The sequence below is a fragment of the Haliaeetus leucocephalus genome, unplaced genomic scaffold (assembly GCF_000737465.1).
Source record: "Haliaeetus leucocephalus isolate CR32 unplaced genomic scaffold, Haliaeetus_leucocephalus-4.0 Scaffold273, whole genome shotgun sequence".
In the NCBI taxonomy this organism is placed as follows: Eukaryota; Metazoa; Chordata; class Aves; order Accipitriformes; family Accipitridae; genus Haliaeetus; species Haliaeetus leucocephalus.
Window position 1 is genome coordinate 1,015,439 of NW_010972709.1, and position 14,263 is coordinate 1,029,701.

The 14,263-nt window shown below is 45.2% G+C and overlaps 2 protein-coding genes across 3 annotated transcripts in view; one reads left to right on the forward strand and one right to left on the reverse strand.

Annotated features, from left to right (window-relative positions):
- Nucleotides 1-6,864, forward strand: part of PLAGL2 (pleiomorphic adenoma gene-like 2) — a 6,963-nt gene extending 99 nt beyond the window's left edge. Inside the window, exons 2-4 of the mRNA XM_010569391.1 lie at nucleotides 2,683-2,790; nucleotides 4,301-4,696; nucleotides 5,627-6,864. Coding sequence (XP_010567693.1) covers nucleotides 4,434-4,696; nucleotides 5,627-6,848 — 1,485 coding nt within the window. The 5' untranslated portion in view covers nucleotides 2,683-2,790; nucleotides 4,301-4,433 and the 3' untranslated portion in view covers nucleotides 6,849-6,864. The remainder of the gene's footprint in view (nucleotides 1-2,682; nucleotides 2,791-4,300; nucleotides 4,697-5,626) is intronic.
- A 2,457-nt stretch (nucleotides 6,865-9,321) lies between these two features.
- The window catches only part of TM9SF4 (transmembrane 9 superfamily protein member 4), a 23,810-nt gene continuing 18,868 nt past the window's right edge, over nucleotides 9,322-14,263 (reverse strand). For both annotated transcript variants that reach the window (XR_774485.1, XR_774484.1), the window contains one exon: nucleotides 9,322-9,407. The gene's annotated coding sequence lies outside the window, so the exon portion shown is untranslated. The remainder of the gene's footprint in view (nucleotides 9,408-14,263) is intronic.

Genomic DNA, 14,263 nt, shown 5'->3' on the forward strand with positions numbered 1-14,263 from the left:
CCCGGCCGCACTCTGTGGTGGCGGGTGGGGGCTTTGCAGCCACTTTGGGGCCGAGTGGGTGAAAAAAGCGGGGTTTCTGTGGCATAAATAAATCATCCCGGAGCCGTGTTGGCGTTTGGGGCTTTCCCGGTGTTGCAGGGAAGGGGTTTGGGCTTTTAAAATCCCGTGCGTTGTCATGTCAGGAAAGTGGAGAGGGAAAGAGGAGCTCGGTCAGGTGGGAAAATCATCTTGTGGGGGTGGTGTGTCTGGTTACATCCCATAGGAAAGGTGCAGCAGCTTTTCCCTGGTCTTTAAAAGTAAATGCAAGCTTTACACAGGAGTTTTTTCCAAAATCTGTAAGGGATCAAGTGGGGGAAACCGATACTGAGCCTTGAGCAGCTCAACTAGAAAAATGAACCTGTTGGGATGTAAAAACCTACATACTTAGAAACGGCCAAAGCCACTCACGGTAAGAAAATAATGGTTTTCAGAGGGGAAATCAGGGAATCATAATGACATATGAGTTGGTGTTTGTGACTGTAGGAAAACTGTAAAGAAAGGGTCAACGCAAGATGTGTAGGGAGGTAGGAGAATGATTTTTACATCCAGGTGTGGCATTGGCAAGGCTGGTACTCTCCATCTAGGTCTGGTATCCACTTTTGCTTCCTTATAATTAAAAAAACAGTATTGGAAAATGGTAGAAGATGTAGAAAAGTCACAAAGTGATCTGAGGTCTGGAAGCAGAGCCTCACAGTCAGGAATTGGAGCTGGACTTGATTAGAACACCGTAAAGATTTTGTTATGCTGTGCGGGGTCTTTGAAAGACCTGTTCCAAGGGATGTTGCTGCAGCAGTTTAAGGTGTTACGGTCACTGATCATCACGTAGGAAGGTCAATAAATGCATGAGTGCACCTGTGTCCCGGCTGGGCCGGTGCCAGGCCTGACACTGCAGCCAGGATCGCTGCAGAAGGTGGGTTTGGGGCAGGCACGACACCAGGCTGAGGCTGAGTGCCCACCATGGATTCTGGCCTCTGCTTTCTGCCACGTAGCTGGTACCTTCCGCTTGAGCAAGTTTAAGCTTTAACAACTTAAAATAGCTTAGCAAACCTGAGTGGGTGACTGATCGGGCTGGGGGAGGAAAAATTTAAAAAGAAGTTACTTTTCAGCTGGGTAAGTTCCTTCAGCAACACCACTGTGCAGCTGTAAAACAGCTGGGCCAGTGCAGTGCACAAGCAGGTGGTGAGGACTGAGGGGACACAGGAGTTCCTAGGCCAACTTCTTTGTCCTTGCAGGAAGAAAAGTGACAGTACTGGAGCAGCTCCTTAGCAAAGGCACAGCGGGACTCAGCAGGTAGAAGCCAAGGACAGCGAAATTCAAATCAGACACAAGAGATGCCCTTTAGAAAAGAGAAACAGCAGCTCCACAGTCCAGGGGCTGGTCAGGCAGCCTGCCAGGCCCTGTATCCCTGCCTCCCACTGCCGCTGCATACCTGCTCTGGCCAGATCAGACAGCTTTGCTGTTGGTCTGGTCAGAGAACTCATCCAGGCTCCTTTTTATGTTTTCCTGATTATTTTTAACCTGGGCAGTTCCCCAGTCTGGTTCCCAGCCTAGGTCACAAGGTTTTCCTGCACCACCAAGGAACCGTGCTCTGTGTCACAGGAGTGACTTCAAGGGGCAGAAACTGCAGAAATGCTGTATCATTGAACCGTGCTTTGAGAAGGATTAAACAGTGGGACAAACTGTCAAAGCAGGTGGCGGACTCTATCCTAGGGACTTTCTGTGAAGCCTGAGAGCTTTTTTGTACTATGTACCAACGCAGACATACTTCATTGTTTTCTGTACAATGACAAGTGGCTGGAATCTCATACATAGCATATGATCCATCAGCTTATATGAGCTCTTCTAGCTTGAATTTGCACAAAACCTGATGACTGTAGTAATGAAATATGTCACATAAGTTGGCAGCCAGTGGGAATCCAGCTCTCAGGTGGGTTGTCTTTTTTTCCAGCTCTGTGTTCACCCCGCCAGCCTCTTAACCTCTGTAGAACTGAAGCAGAAGATTCATCTGGTGATGAGGGTTTTCTGTAAGCAACTTAGCTGAGATTTCTGGAGCTGCATAGGCTAGACATATTTTTCAAGTACTAGTACAAAACTTTTTAAGATAACTAGGTTTCCCAGTGCTGGTACCAATGCCGTGACATAAAAGATGTTCTCTGAGCAAATGTAGATGAAGTGTTTCCACACAGCGGTGACTGTTTCTGGTAGCTCGAGTTACAATGAACAGGGAGCACATTGGAAATGTTCTTGTTACTAAGAAAACTGATTGAGGTTTTTTTTAAATGTAAATATCTAGATCATGCAAAAAGTCTTCTAGCCAAGCATGAATTTTGTTGTTAAGCTTCCATGGCTACTGTGTTTCAGTGATACTGTGCAAGACCCTCATCTTGTTTTTTCTTTCTTATTCCGCAGCTGTCAGAGTGTCCTAGGACATACATTTAGATTTAGACACAGACCCAAACAGGTAGATAGGTTTTTCTTGCTAGACCTTTACAATTTTAAAGGAAAGTTGGTGAAATTTTACAATAATCAATTACAGACATTACTATATCTTAACTCATTTGTATTTGGGTTTCTGCTCTGAAGGCTATAGGTTATGTGCCTTACTGTTAAAGACAGCAGAATTCAAGCTCTGTCTTCTTTCAGGTAGCTTTGAAACTGGCACAGATGGCTGAGCTTGTTCAGAGGGAAAGAAGCAACTACTTGGCGAAAGTGACAGTCTCCCAGAACGCGTGCACAGCTCTGAAGCAGGAGGTAGAGAACACTTACCTTTTCCTGCACACATCTCATACAGAGGTGAAATATTCACAGTCTTAGACACCTACAAAGGAAGACTGCTCTGAAATGCAGGACTCCTGCACCCTGAGGGGTAGGAGCAGCCATCACATCACACTGGGTTGTACCAAAGTGGCACCTCAGCAATTCTAGTCCTTTATTGTTCTGCTCTGCCCGAGTAGATTCAGCCTGCACAAAACTGAATTCTGTTCTTAACGGACATTTCCAAACCTCAGAGTGACACGTTTTCTTGGAGTCACCCCATTTCCCAGTGTTTTCCATCCTGAGGGAACCATTCATGGTACTGTGAGTGGTGGTGTAGTTACAGTTATTGTTATTTCAGCTATTCATAACGTTCAGTGGTGCACTTTCTTAATGGGGGGTGGTTAGTTCCCTCATAGTTGCACATCCTGCCCACAACTGGCACTCATGTTGATGTGCAGGCAGGAAGTTCCTCCCTCTGAAGCAATCATGGAGTGAGAAAGAGCTTGAGGGTTTGATGCTATTTTAAGAAGAGTTTCTCAGGCAGCTAAATTCAGTGAAAGAGATCTTTTCTGAGGTTTTTATTTCAGCTAACCGTTTACCAGTTTAGGTGTTGGTAGGACCATATAAAAATGCAGTACTTTACCAACAAGACAAACACAACTCAAGAACAACCTGCTAAGAGATTAACATAGATTTTCATCAGCATGAAAGCCAGCAGAGTATACAGGAGGTACATTTTGTTGAACAGGAAACAGTTTGAGCTTCCATTATCAATGGATGAGAGCGTAAAAGGAAAAAAAAAAATTAAAAATTGCTCATTACAGTAGCAAACTTGCTAATCCAGAGAGGCAGAATCTGCCCCACAGTAGAAAAGTGAAAATACAATGACTAATCACACCCTGAAGCAAAGCAGCATCTTTTGCCTTCCTGAAAAAGGTGTAATGTTGCTGATAATAGCAAGTTTTCTTCCCCGGCCCTGTTGTCCCATATGTGGTAATTCAGATTGGTTTGCTAGGAGATGGTCTTACTAGTGCACCACGTTGGTAGCAGAGAGGATGTAAAAAAAACAAAACCAAGAGAACCTTAGTTTCTCTAAGAAGCTCTAGAAGGGAATTCCATGCAAGCAAAGATCAAGACCAAATGAGAACAGACTATGAAGAATATGAAAAAAGGGGTTGAGAAGCAACCCACGCGGGGAAAGGTGAGGTATTTGGAGCTACAGAGACACGTGTCTACAATATTTCAGGAGAAAATGCACATAACAGGTAACACCAGCTCTTAATAGTTGAAAAGTGTAATTCAGAAAAAGGTTAACATCATTTTATTCAGGTAACAGGGGTTAAGGGAGAAGAGAAAAGAACAAAACACATTCTGGAGATGGGAGTTTCGCATGTCTGTGAACACCCATCTTCACATGTTTATAATGCTTGTTGAATGCTCACACATGTTTGTGTGCATGGGTGAAAGATGCAGTGTCTTAACACCAACCCTTCTGTGATTTCAGATGAAGATGTTTTGCTATTAAAGCAGTTTGGTCACAGAGGGCTCCAACAGAAAACTGTACCAGGACAACATCACGGCAAGACACCTGCAGGCCGGAGTTCTGCTTGACATGGCCATGTTCTACTAGACCTGCCATGACGGCATTTTTTCCCAGTGTTCCCAACTGGATTCAAGATGCAAAGCAGGAGGAGGAAGAGACAGGCTGGAAATTAGTCCCCAGACCAAGAGGTGAAGAGACTGAAAGTCAGGGAAAATGCCAATGTGAAATATCGGAGACCTCCTTCACTAATGTGGACAAGCTGAGAACTCACACACTTTCTCATACTGAGCAGAGACCATACAACTGCCCTCAGCTGCACTGTGGCAAAGCCTTTGCTTCTAAGTACAAGCTATATAGGTAGGTAACTGCTGAGTGCCTCTGCCGAACAGCGCTCCCCTGCCGAACGAGGGGGGAAAACCCCTCCATCGTGCTTTTTTTGCTCGAATTTCTGAGAAGGTGGAGGAGGGGAAATGCCCTTGTTGCCTTGCAAAGCAGTTGAGTCCCAGACATTACCACACTTGACATCTTTTTAAGCACCTTCTAGAGAACCTCAGATAATACTTACCCTCAGCTCAAGCTGTTTTCTATTTTACTAAGGAGGAAATTGAAGCAGAAAGTGAAGTTCACATTAAAAAACAAAATGAAAAGCAAGAATAGCATTCACATTTCATTAGCCTGCTAACTTTAATCACAGGAATATTTCTATGGCAGCTGTTGTTCTAGTATGAAGAAGTAGAGTTCTTGTTTATGTACTGAAATACAGCATAGAATAATTAAATGGTATGATCACTAGGAACTTGAAACTAGATGAACCACAGGTGTCAGAGAGTGTAAGACACCAAGGTGAAATCAGTCCACAGTGGCTGTCAACAGACATTGCCACAATCTAATGCCTCCTGATGAAATGAAGCCATCTCACCAGCAGACAAGCATTTCTTGTCATAAACTACCAAGGTTTTCTTTGTCATTTCCCCCTTTGATAGCCTCAGCAGAGAGAACAGGAGCTGAGTAGACAACTGAAGTACACCTGTGCAGCGGTGATGCATTGTAGGGAGGATGGGCACTGCTGAGACAGACTCTGTAACTGTTGCTTGAAATGTTGTGCTTCTGTGCCTGGAGAGTCTCTGCTGCCGAGGCTGTCAGGGCAGCATCCTTTAGTGGTGGTGAAATGTCATCTGGGTTTTTTATGGCATAGAGTGTAGAACACAAGGAAAATTTTGAAAAAGTAGCATGTGTTCTCTTAGGGGTTGGAAGCTAGTCTAAATTTTCCTGCTTTTCTCCCAAAAGGCATATGGCCACGCACTCTGCTCAGAAGCCTCATCAGTGTATGTATTGTGAGAAGATGTTTCACCGGAAAGATCACCTTCGCAACCACCTCCAGACCCATGATCCCAACAAGGAGGCCCTCCACTGTCCTGAGTGTGGCAAGAACTACAACACGAAACTCGGCTTCAGGCGACATCTGGCCATGCACGCAGCTGCCAGCGGCGATCTCAGCTGCAAGGTGTGCCTCCAGACGTTTGAAAGTACGCAAGTCCTGCTGGAGCACCTCAAAGCTCATTCTAGGCGGGCTTCTGGTGGAGCGAAGGAAAAGAAGCATCCGTGTGACCACTGTGATAGGCGCTTCTACACCCGGAAAGATGTGCGGAGACACTTAGTAGTGCACACGGGGCGGAAGGACTTCTTGTGCCAGTACTGTGCTCAGAGGTTTGGGCGGAAAGATCATCTGACCAGGCACATGAAGAAAAGCCACTCCCAGGAACTGCTGAAGATTAAGACAGAGCCAGTTGACATGCTGGGTCTCCTAAGCTGCAGCTCATCTGTCGCAGTGAAGGAAGAGTTGAGTCCCGTCCTGTGTATGGCATCCAGAGACATGATAGGTGGTAAGAGCTTCCCTGGCATGTTGCCTGTGGGCATGTACAGCACACATCTCCAAACCATGCCAAGCTCAGGGATGCCCCATTCTTTGGTTCCTAATTCTCTTCCAATGGGAATGAGCTATCCTCTGGAGTCTTCTTCTCCCATCTCCTCCCCACCGCAACCTCCTCCAAAGTATCAGCTTGGATCTACCTCATATTTGCCTGAGAAACTACCCAAAGTAGAGGTGGACAGCTTTTTGTCAGACTTCCCTGGCAGCCTGTCTCTCTCATCTGGTGAGCCTCAGTCCTCTTCGCCTCAGCCACCCCCCCTGGATGAGGCTTTGCTTTCCAAGAGCCCTGCTAACCTTTCAGAGGCTCTCTGTGCTGCTAACATGGACTTTTCTCATCTTCTTGGCTTCCTCCCCCTAAATCTTCCTCCTTGCAATCCACCTGTATCATCAGGGGGATTGGTCATGGGCTACTCACAGGGGGAGACACAGCCACTGCTTACCACTTTGCAACATCAACCTCAAGAATCTCCTGGAGCTGGGGCCTCGCTGAACTTTGGGCCCCTTCATTCATTGCCCCCTGTCTTCACCTCCAGCTTGAGCACAACCACGCTGCCACGTTTCCACCAGGCATTCCAATAAGCTGAAAATAGCACTGGAGAACAGATCTTTCAATCACCCTTTTGTGGAGAGCCTTAAAAACGCACAACTCTTACTTCCCTTTGGGGTGTGAAAGCTTTGCAAAGCTGTTTCAGACAGGAGGTTTCTGATCTCTGGAGGGAGCACTTGTAGACTGGAACAGCAGATAGCCCCGTGCAAGTCCCAGTCCTGTACAGCGAAAAGATTTCAGCTAATAGACTGGATATATTTTATCTAATTTTTAATCTGTGAATCAGGAGCCGCGCTTAGCACTGACCTTCCCTGAGATCCTGGAGCTGCGTTCCTCTTCGGGAAGGGACTGTCCCTGAGAAGGAGTTGAGACTCTTTCATCTTGGGCTAAACTTTTGAAGAGTCCAGCTTCCATTTCATGTTATCACACTGCAATTCTGGCAAAACAGCCAACGCCTCCACATGGAGAAGGAGGAGAAGTCAGGAAACCCACTCTGTATGAAGCCAACGGGGAAGAGGCTGTCCTTCCCCCCTACCTCTCATCGCATCACAGCTTACTGCACCGAATACAGCTTACTCCACATCAGTGTTAAGCAACAAGACCGTTTACATAGTGAATTCAGAGACATCACCTCATTCTTCTTTGCGGAGCCATTAGGTTAAACTCATTACAGTGAACATTGTTTACACAACACAAATCTGTTTCCGCCATTACAAAAATAGGAGGCACCAGAATACACTGGTTTTATATCTGGTGTAGCTAGAACACTGTTTACACAATGAAGTCAGGTTGCACTGATTTCTCTTCACTTATCATGTTCTTCCCCCATGGGGAAATACACTGCTTTTTGGACCACTTCAGCCTCTGCCACTGTAGGCAGCAGCTTCCCGCGTTTTCTCTCTGGCTATCCACGTGTCAAGAGGATGGAGCAGCTCTCACAACTTAGCTTGTTTTTGCAGTGTATGGATAGAGCCCTTTTAAATATCTCCCACAGGCAAACAGATTGTGCATCTGTTCTGGAAACCAAAGCATGTGAAAAAGCTAGGTTAGGAGCTCGGGGCTGGCAGTATTGAGTACTGTCGTACAAGGCACGGATGACAACAGGCTGCAGGTCCCCTCGCCGTGGGTTCCCTTGAGCTGAGGAACAGAGTACGAGTTTCTAGGGTTTTTTACCACAACAGTTCAGTGAGGTCAATACCCTTTTGGCTTATCCACGAAGCACTCTCAAGAGATATATTTTTACCTTGATCCTAGGGTGATGACATCCAGGAATCGGGAGGAAAAATTGGTCCCAGCTTCATGTACACTCTATCAGTGTATTTTGAGGCACTTTCCTCAACACTAATAGTTCTAACAAATGCTGAGGGTTTGGGCCTGCAGTCACCCTTTCACGTAGGATTTGGTTCCACTGGCCTTTGTGTTTTCTCCTTCTTGAGCCTTGCCTCTTGAAGTTAAAGTCCTGCTTCCCTTGCTCTCTGCCCCACCTCTTAAATTCTTCCATGGACTTCCTCTACCTACTGAGGGCAGAAGGGTTACACTGGTAAGTGGCAGCCAGCTGCTGATGTCATTTAGCATCTGTATCGTCTCCTGCTCTCATTTTCCTGGGCACTTGTACTGCAGATGGTAACATACAGAGGTAGATCTTACTATACATTGGTGCATGTTTATGAATATAGACATGCAGCTCTTCATACCTCAGCATGGAGGAACCATTGTAGGCCAATATAAACCAGGAAATCTGTCAATATTGCTCTGCATAAATCTAGAAAATGCAAAATCTACCTCTATTCTGTTATCTCAGCTCCGTCAGCGAAGCCAGATGCTGTCCTCCCTCATCTCCCCAGAGTACATCCATTTCAGTCAGCGCATATTACTTTCTGCTGAGCCATTGATCCCACAGCGTGACATTAGCCATGCCTCATTTGTTCATAGGCTTGTCCCCTTTCCATTTTACTCAAGAATTTTATTTTTAATTTAGCTTAGTAACTCTTCCCAGAATGACTGTTTAGTGATCCATTGATTCTCCAAAACATAGATCAGTTGTTTTAGGTTAGCCAGCAATGCTGCAAATAATACTTTTGTATCAAAATGTAATATAAGATTTATTTACCTCAGCAATATCCTGTGGCAATGATCTCCCCGAGTTAAATGCAGTACTTCCTTTTCTCCACTGTAAAATGTTGCCTTTCGAAGTTCAACGAGTGCCTTCTTGTTCTCTAACATAGAAAAGGTAAATAGGGCATTTCAGCTAGTCTTCTGTTTACCGTCATTGAATACCTCAGGCCTGTCTTGTATTGCTTTTCTCTTTGCAAATTAAAGAGTTTCACACTGTTAACAATTATATGCAAGCCTTATCCCTGTCTTCAGTTGAGAGGAATTTTTTTTTTTGCTAAATAAATGGTCAGAACTGATCACTTACTGCAGGTGAGGATTATCAGATTTATGCAATGCCATCATACACCTTCTTCCGTTTCGGAACATTCAGCTTTCTTGCTTTTTGCCTGCATTGTACTCTGAACAGATGTCATCACTGGAATTCCTTTAGCAGTGGTAGCTAAACTTAGAGCCAGGCATTTTTTCCTACCAGTAGTCTGTCAAAGAATAAATGGAATTCATTTTGCTATTATTTGCATGTGTGATTTGCTTTCCACAGCTATTCTAACAAGCAGAATTGCAGTAACATTTGTCAATGAAAGGAAAGTCTAAACCAGCAAAGGGAGCGCGTTCAGAGACAGCACACTGGGCTAATACCAGGTATTTGCACTGGAAAATGGATGCAAAGTTCCCATTCCACAACAGAGTTTATAATCTGCAAGTATTTGTCAGCCAGTCTAAAACTAATGAGGCTACTTCCATTTGAAATACTAAGCATGCAATTCACAAAACAAATTATTTCTTGAAGCTAGTTAGTGAACAACTTTTGCCCGGTCATAAGAAAAAGCTTTGAGCATCTAAGCTACACCACTTGGGAATCTAAGTTCATTAGGAAGTATGTACATGTCCCAAGCTGTTACGAAACGCAGTAGAAGTCAGCTTAGACAAGCTCCTGCTGATGCAACTGTAGGTAAAATACAATGTTAAACTTGCCACACTGTGAGGATGATTGCTGCAGCGCAGCCTGGAAACTGTTCTGTTGCATGTGCAGGACCTTTGTGCATGAGGGAATGGCAGCCACTATGCTAGTTAGGTGATACAAAAAAAAAGTTTCATCCCAGAAGCGGTTTTGTTTTGTTTTATAATCAAGGTTTAGGGGTGTTTAAGTCAACATGCTACTTTCTCTCCTAAGATCATTATTAACATAGGGAATAGACTGCAGGGAAGGATAGTGAATATGAAGCAGAGGCTCATAGCATCAGTGTCCATGAACGCAGGACCAAGCATTACAGTTACATACAGACATTCTTTGCCTGATCACCAAAGTTAGGGGCTCCAGGTACAGGAGACCGCTGTGAGTCAGCCAGGACAAATGCAAATTAAGCCATCTTGGGAGGCACAAAATACTTTTGATGGAGCAGTATTTTCAAAGAGGCTCAATGAATACAGGAGACAGCAAGCTGGGCTAGACTTTACACCAAGGTAGGGCAGCAGAGAAGTGCTGAGATTTGAGACACTAAGCACCAGTTGTACGAAAGCAAGACAACTCAGAAGATGAACCTGTCAGAACTGACAAAACTCACCTGTAATAAACAATATGCCAGTACAAGTCTCACACTCTTACCCCACAAACGGCGTACAAGGCAGTCACTAAAGATGTAGAGCATTTTAAGTGCTAAATGAAGGACTTCTTCAGTGGCAGAGCCTTGTGAACCACCCTGTTATGGTATCTTTACTTCAGGTAGGCACATCTGTATCAGAAAGGTGGCATCAGACTGAGCCCAAGAGGAGCAACTATGGCAAATAATTGGTCAGGAGGGTTTAGTTAAGTAAAGAAGCATTTTAAAGTGTGGCTGACTTGGGGGGCATTAAAGACCAATAGGAACAGTGCAGACAACTAAAATAGAAAATCATAGAGCACAAGTCTGTGAAAGGACAGGACACAAACATGCCAGCCATTATGTCAGACCCTAGACTCTCAAAAGGGCAAGGACGTAACATCCCACTAGAAATAAGAATGATTCCAGCTTGCTCGTTAGAAAATACACAAGCCATTTCCATGGCAGCAGAGGGTTAATTCACCTAGCCAGTCCTTCCCAGGCTCAGATTTCTAGAGCTGTGTGAAAGTCTGAAGATCTTTTTTCCCCATGGGATTACAGCTCGCTCAAAATCCATTTGTATGAAGGAACAACATGTTAACTTGCATTTGCTTCCACTGAATTTCACTTGACAGAATATCCACGTACAGCATTTTGACAGACCCCGTTCAGCTGTCTCACAATAGTGCCTGCTCTTTAGCCTTAGTGTTGAAAAATGTTGTCACTTCAATGGGAATCCCTTTTTTCCCTCCGGTAGATTGAGGATTTCAGTACTTTTGTTGGGAGCTCAGCTCTTTGTTCTTTAATTCCTTCCTTGCTGACAGGTGAATAGCAGCTGCTTGGAAGATTTCCTGCAGTTCACTGAAAAAAATCCCCATTTCCTTTCTCTACCATTGCATCACCTTTGCTATCTGGAAAGAATAACCCCGCAGAGGCATTTTCTGCTGCCTGCAATTAAAATTTTTACAAAGAAATCTTCAAAGATGCTCTCCCCATCACCCTACCTTCTTGCTTATCCTCTCTAATCCTGGTTACTCAGGCTCACTGAATTCTCCCTCGGGTGCCTATTTTTAGTTAATTGCCTGCCCAAGTCCTGTAGATATTCTGCCACTGAAGAGTGAAGTGTTGAATGGCTCAAATAGAACCACTTCATTAAAACTTTATGGGTTTCCATCTTTATCCAAAATTTGCTTCTTTTTCATAACTTATTTCTTGTATTTTTCCCAATTCTCCGAGATGGGAATCGCCATCTGAACCTCTGAATACAATCCTGTCCGACACCTGCCTGGTTGGAGAAGGCAGTTTGGTTTAGCCTGGTCTGCTGGACCAGGACTCGGGGAAACGCGGGCTCTGTTCTCACTCCTTATCACTGACCCTGGCACCTCTCGCCCTTTCTGTGCCTGTTTCCCCGTAATGGGCCACAGCAATACCAAGCCTCCCTTGCAAAGCAGCCAAAAGCTGCCCAGGGAAACACACCATTACTATAGACACAGCTTCCTTACACAACTGCTATTTGCCATTCCTCACCTGTCCCCATTCCCCGCCCCCATCTCTGGTGTGACTAGACTCCTCTCAGGTTCTGCTGTCCCTGCCGCACAATCAATGCACGCCCGCATTGGGCTCACCTCCGTGCTCTTCTCCCCGCCCCGTGATGTACTCACTTCATTCTGGTGAATAACCAGCATCCTTTAGGAATCCTTCCACGTTTCAGGCATTCTGTAGCTCCAGGTAAGGAGTTTTCTCCCAGAGCACTTCCTCAGCAGGCTCCTGTGTGCTCTGCACCCAGAGCCATCTCCACAGTTTCACAGACCACTTGCCACTAAGTGCTTTAGACTGCCACAGAAACAGGTCAAGCAAAAATTGAACTGGCAATCGGAAAATTATACCCAGAAAACAGACCACATTCTGCTTCTCGCAAATCTACACCATGAGATTAGCTTAGGTTTCCTCTCAAAAGGACGTTTTATTTGTTATGTGCACAGGTAGGCTTGCAGGAAGAGACTGAAGCATCTTCCTCACTGTGTGCTCGTAGCTAAAGCTAGGTCTGCAGTCGTCCTTGCCACCAGTGCTTAAATATCAGCACACGCAAAGAATGTACATGACATGGAGGCAGCTTTTCTGTAGTGGGAGATCACAGTGACAAGGAAAGTTAAAGGCATTGCAGAAGATAAAGAATAGGGAATTTGGAATATTTTTTTACTATTAAATAGGTTGGCTCTTCATTTTCAGTTAGGGGAATAATCCTCAACATTAAAGTGTCTTGTTAAAAAAAAACCACCCCTCATTTTAACAGCTCTCTTCACCTTCATTCTCGCCACCTATTTCACATACCGTGTCTTTCTTTGAAAGTACTATGCAAGTGGATAACCAGCTTTAATGCAGAATGTACTGAGATGATAAGGGACAGCTCTGTGTGAAGCCTGCAGGACAGGAACAGCTAGAGCATCTCTTGCTCAGCACATGGGTCCTGGCTGGTTTAGCATCCAAGTGAACAGATCACGTACCTGCCCTGGCAGCCAATTTTCCTCTGCAGTTCAGTGTCTTGCACTTGAAGGTAACACGTAAGCTTCTGCTTATGGAACTCACCAGCACACCCTGCTTCAAGATGTGACGGAAAATGGCACGCAAGCCAGCACGTTCAAGCAGAGAGCTGGCACTGGGAGTGGGCAGATTCCGTAACTTCTACTAGAAGCCTGTCTTGAGTTTTTGACTTCTCCTTGCCCTACTGAGTGCCTCAGCCTTGACTGCTTTGTGGGTTTTTCCCCCCTCTAGTGATCCCTAGTATCTAGAAACTATTTTTAGAAAGGTGGTTTTTTTAACATTTGTACCAGTGTTTTCCTTAATTGAGGATATTGAACAAAAAACTAGAGATGTTTGCCTTCAAGGTGGTCTGACAACTGGGTGGTTGCAGGAGGGACGGCAGAGAGAACCTGTGGAAGCCATGAAGACTCACCCCTGGAGCAGTCGAGCTCTGAAACTGCTGCTGGAGGAAAAGCTACTGAGTGCCCTTTGCAGCCAGAGTCATGCTGAAAACCCTCTCCCGGGCAGGGCTGCCCTGGCACAAGCTCTGCCATCCGTCACAGGCTGCAGGAGCAGCTGATGGGAGGGCAATATTTGATCCGGAGCTGGCAAACATCCCAGGTTGTAAGGGAAAGGGTTTGGGCTTTCTCGGCCCTGGGAGCTGATGGGAGAGATGCGGCAACTCTCACTGGGGCTGCAATTCACACCGTCTCTTCTTGTGCTGGATCTCGACAGGCCCAGTGCCTGACCTCCCTTCCTGCAGCTACAGCTGCTGAAGCCAGAAGCTTCCCATTGTTAAAGCTCAACTGTTTTTCTAAAAACAAGCTTTCTAGCACTTTTACACACAGTGAATAACCTCTTTTAATGGAGTATTTTGGGGGCTGTAAACAAGGTTTTTAAACTGTAAAAATATTAAGTGCCATTAGGAAATGTACGGTTCATCACTAAAATTAGCTTTCATTGTCTTGCAAAATGAAGTTAAATTGAAAGCATTTTTTATAATGAAGTTGTTTATTAAAAGAATTTGAATTATCTGCCCCAGGTGTCATCTTGGAGGGGAATGGGGTTTTTGGTTTGTTTGGTTTTAAGTAAAGCCAGAATCGTAAGGCAAGTCAAAGACCCAGTTCCTTATGTGAATCCACAGACTTTAAGTTTCTTTCAAGCAAAGAACTAGACAACTGCCCCCAGCGCCCCCCCCCCCCCCCCCCACCCCCCCACCCCACCCCCCGACGCGC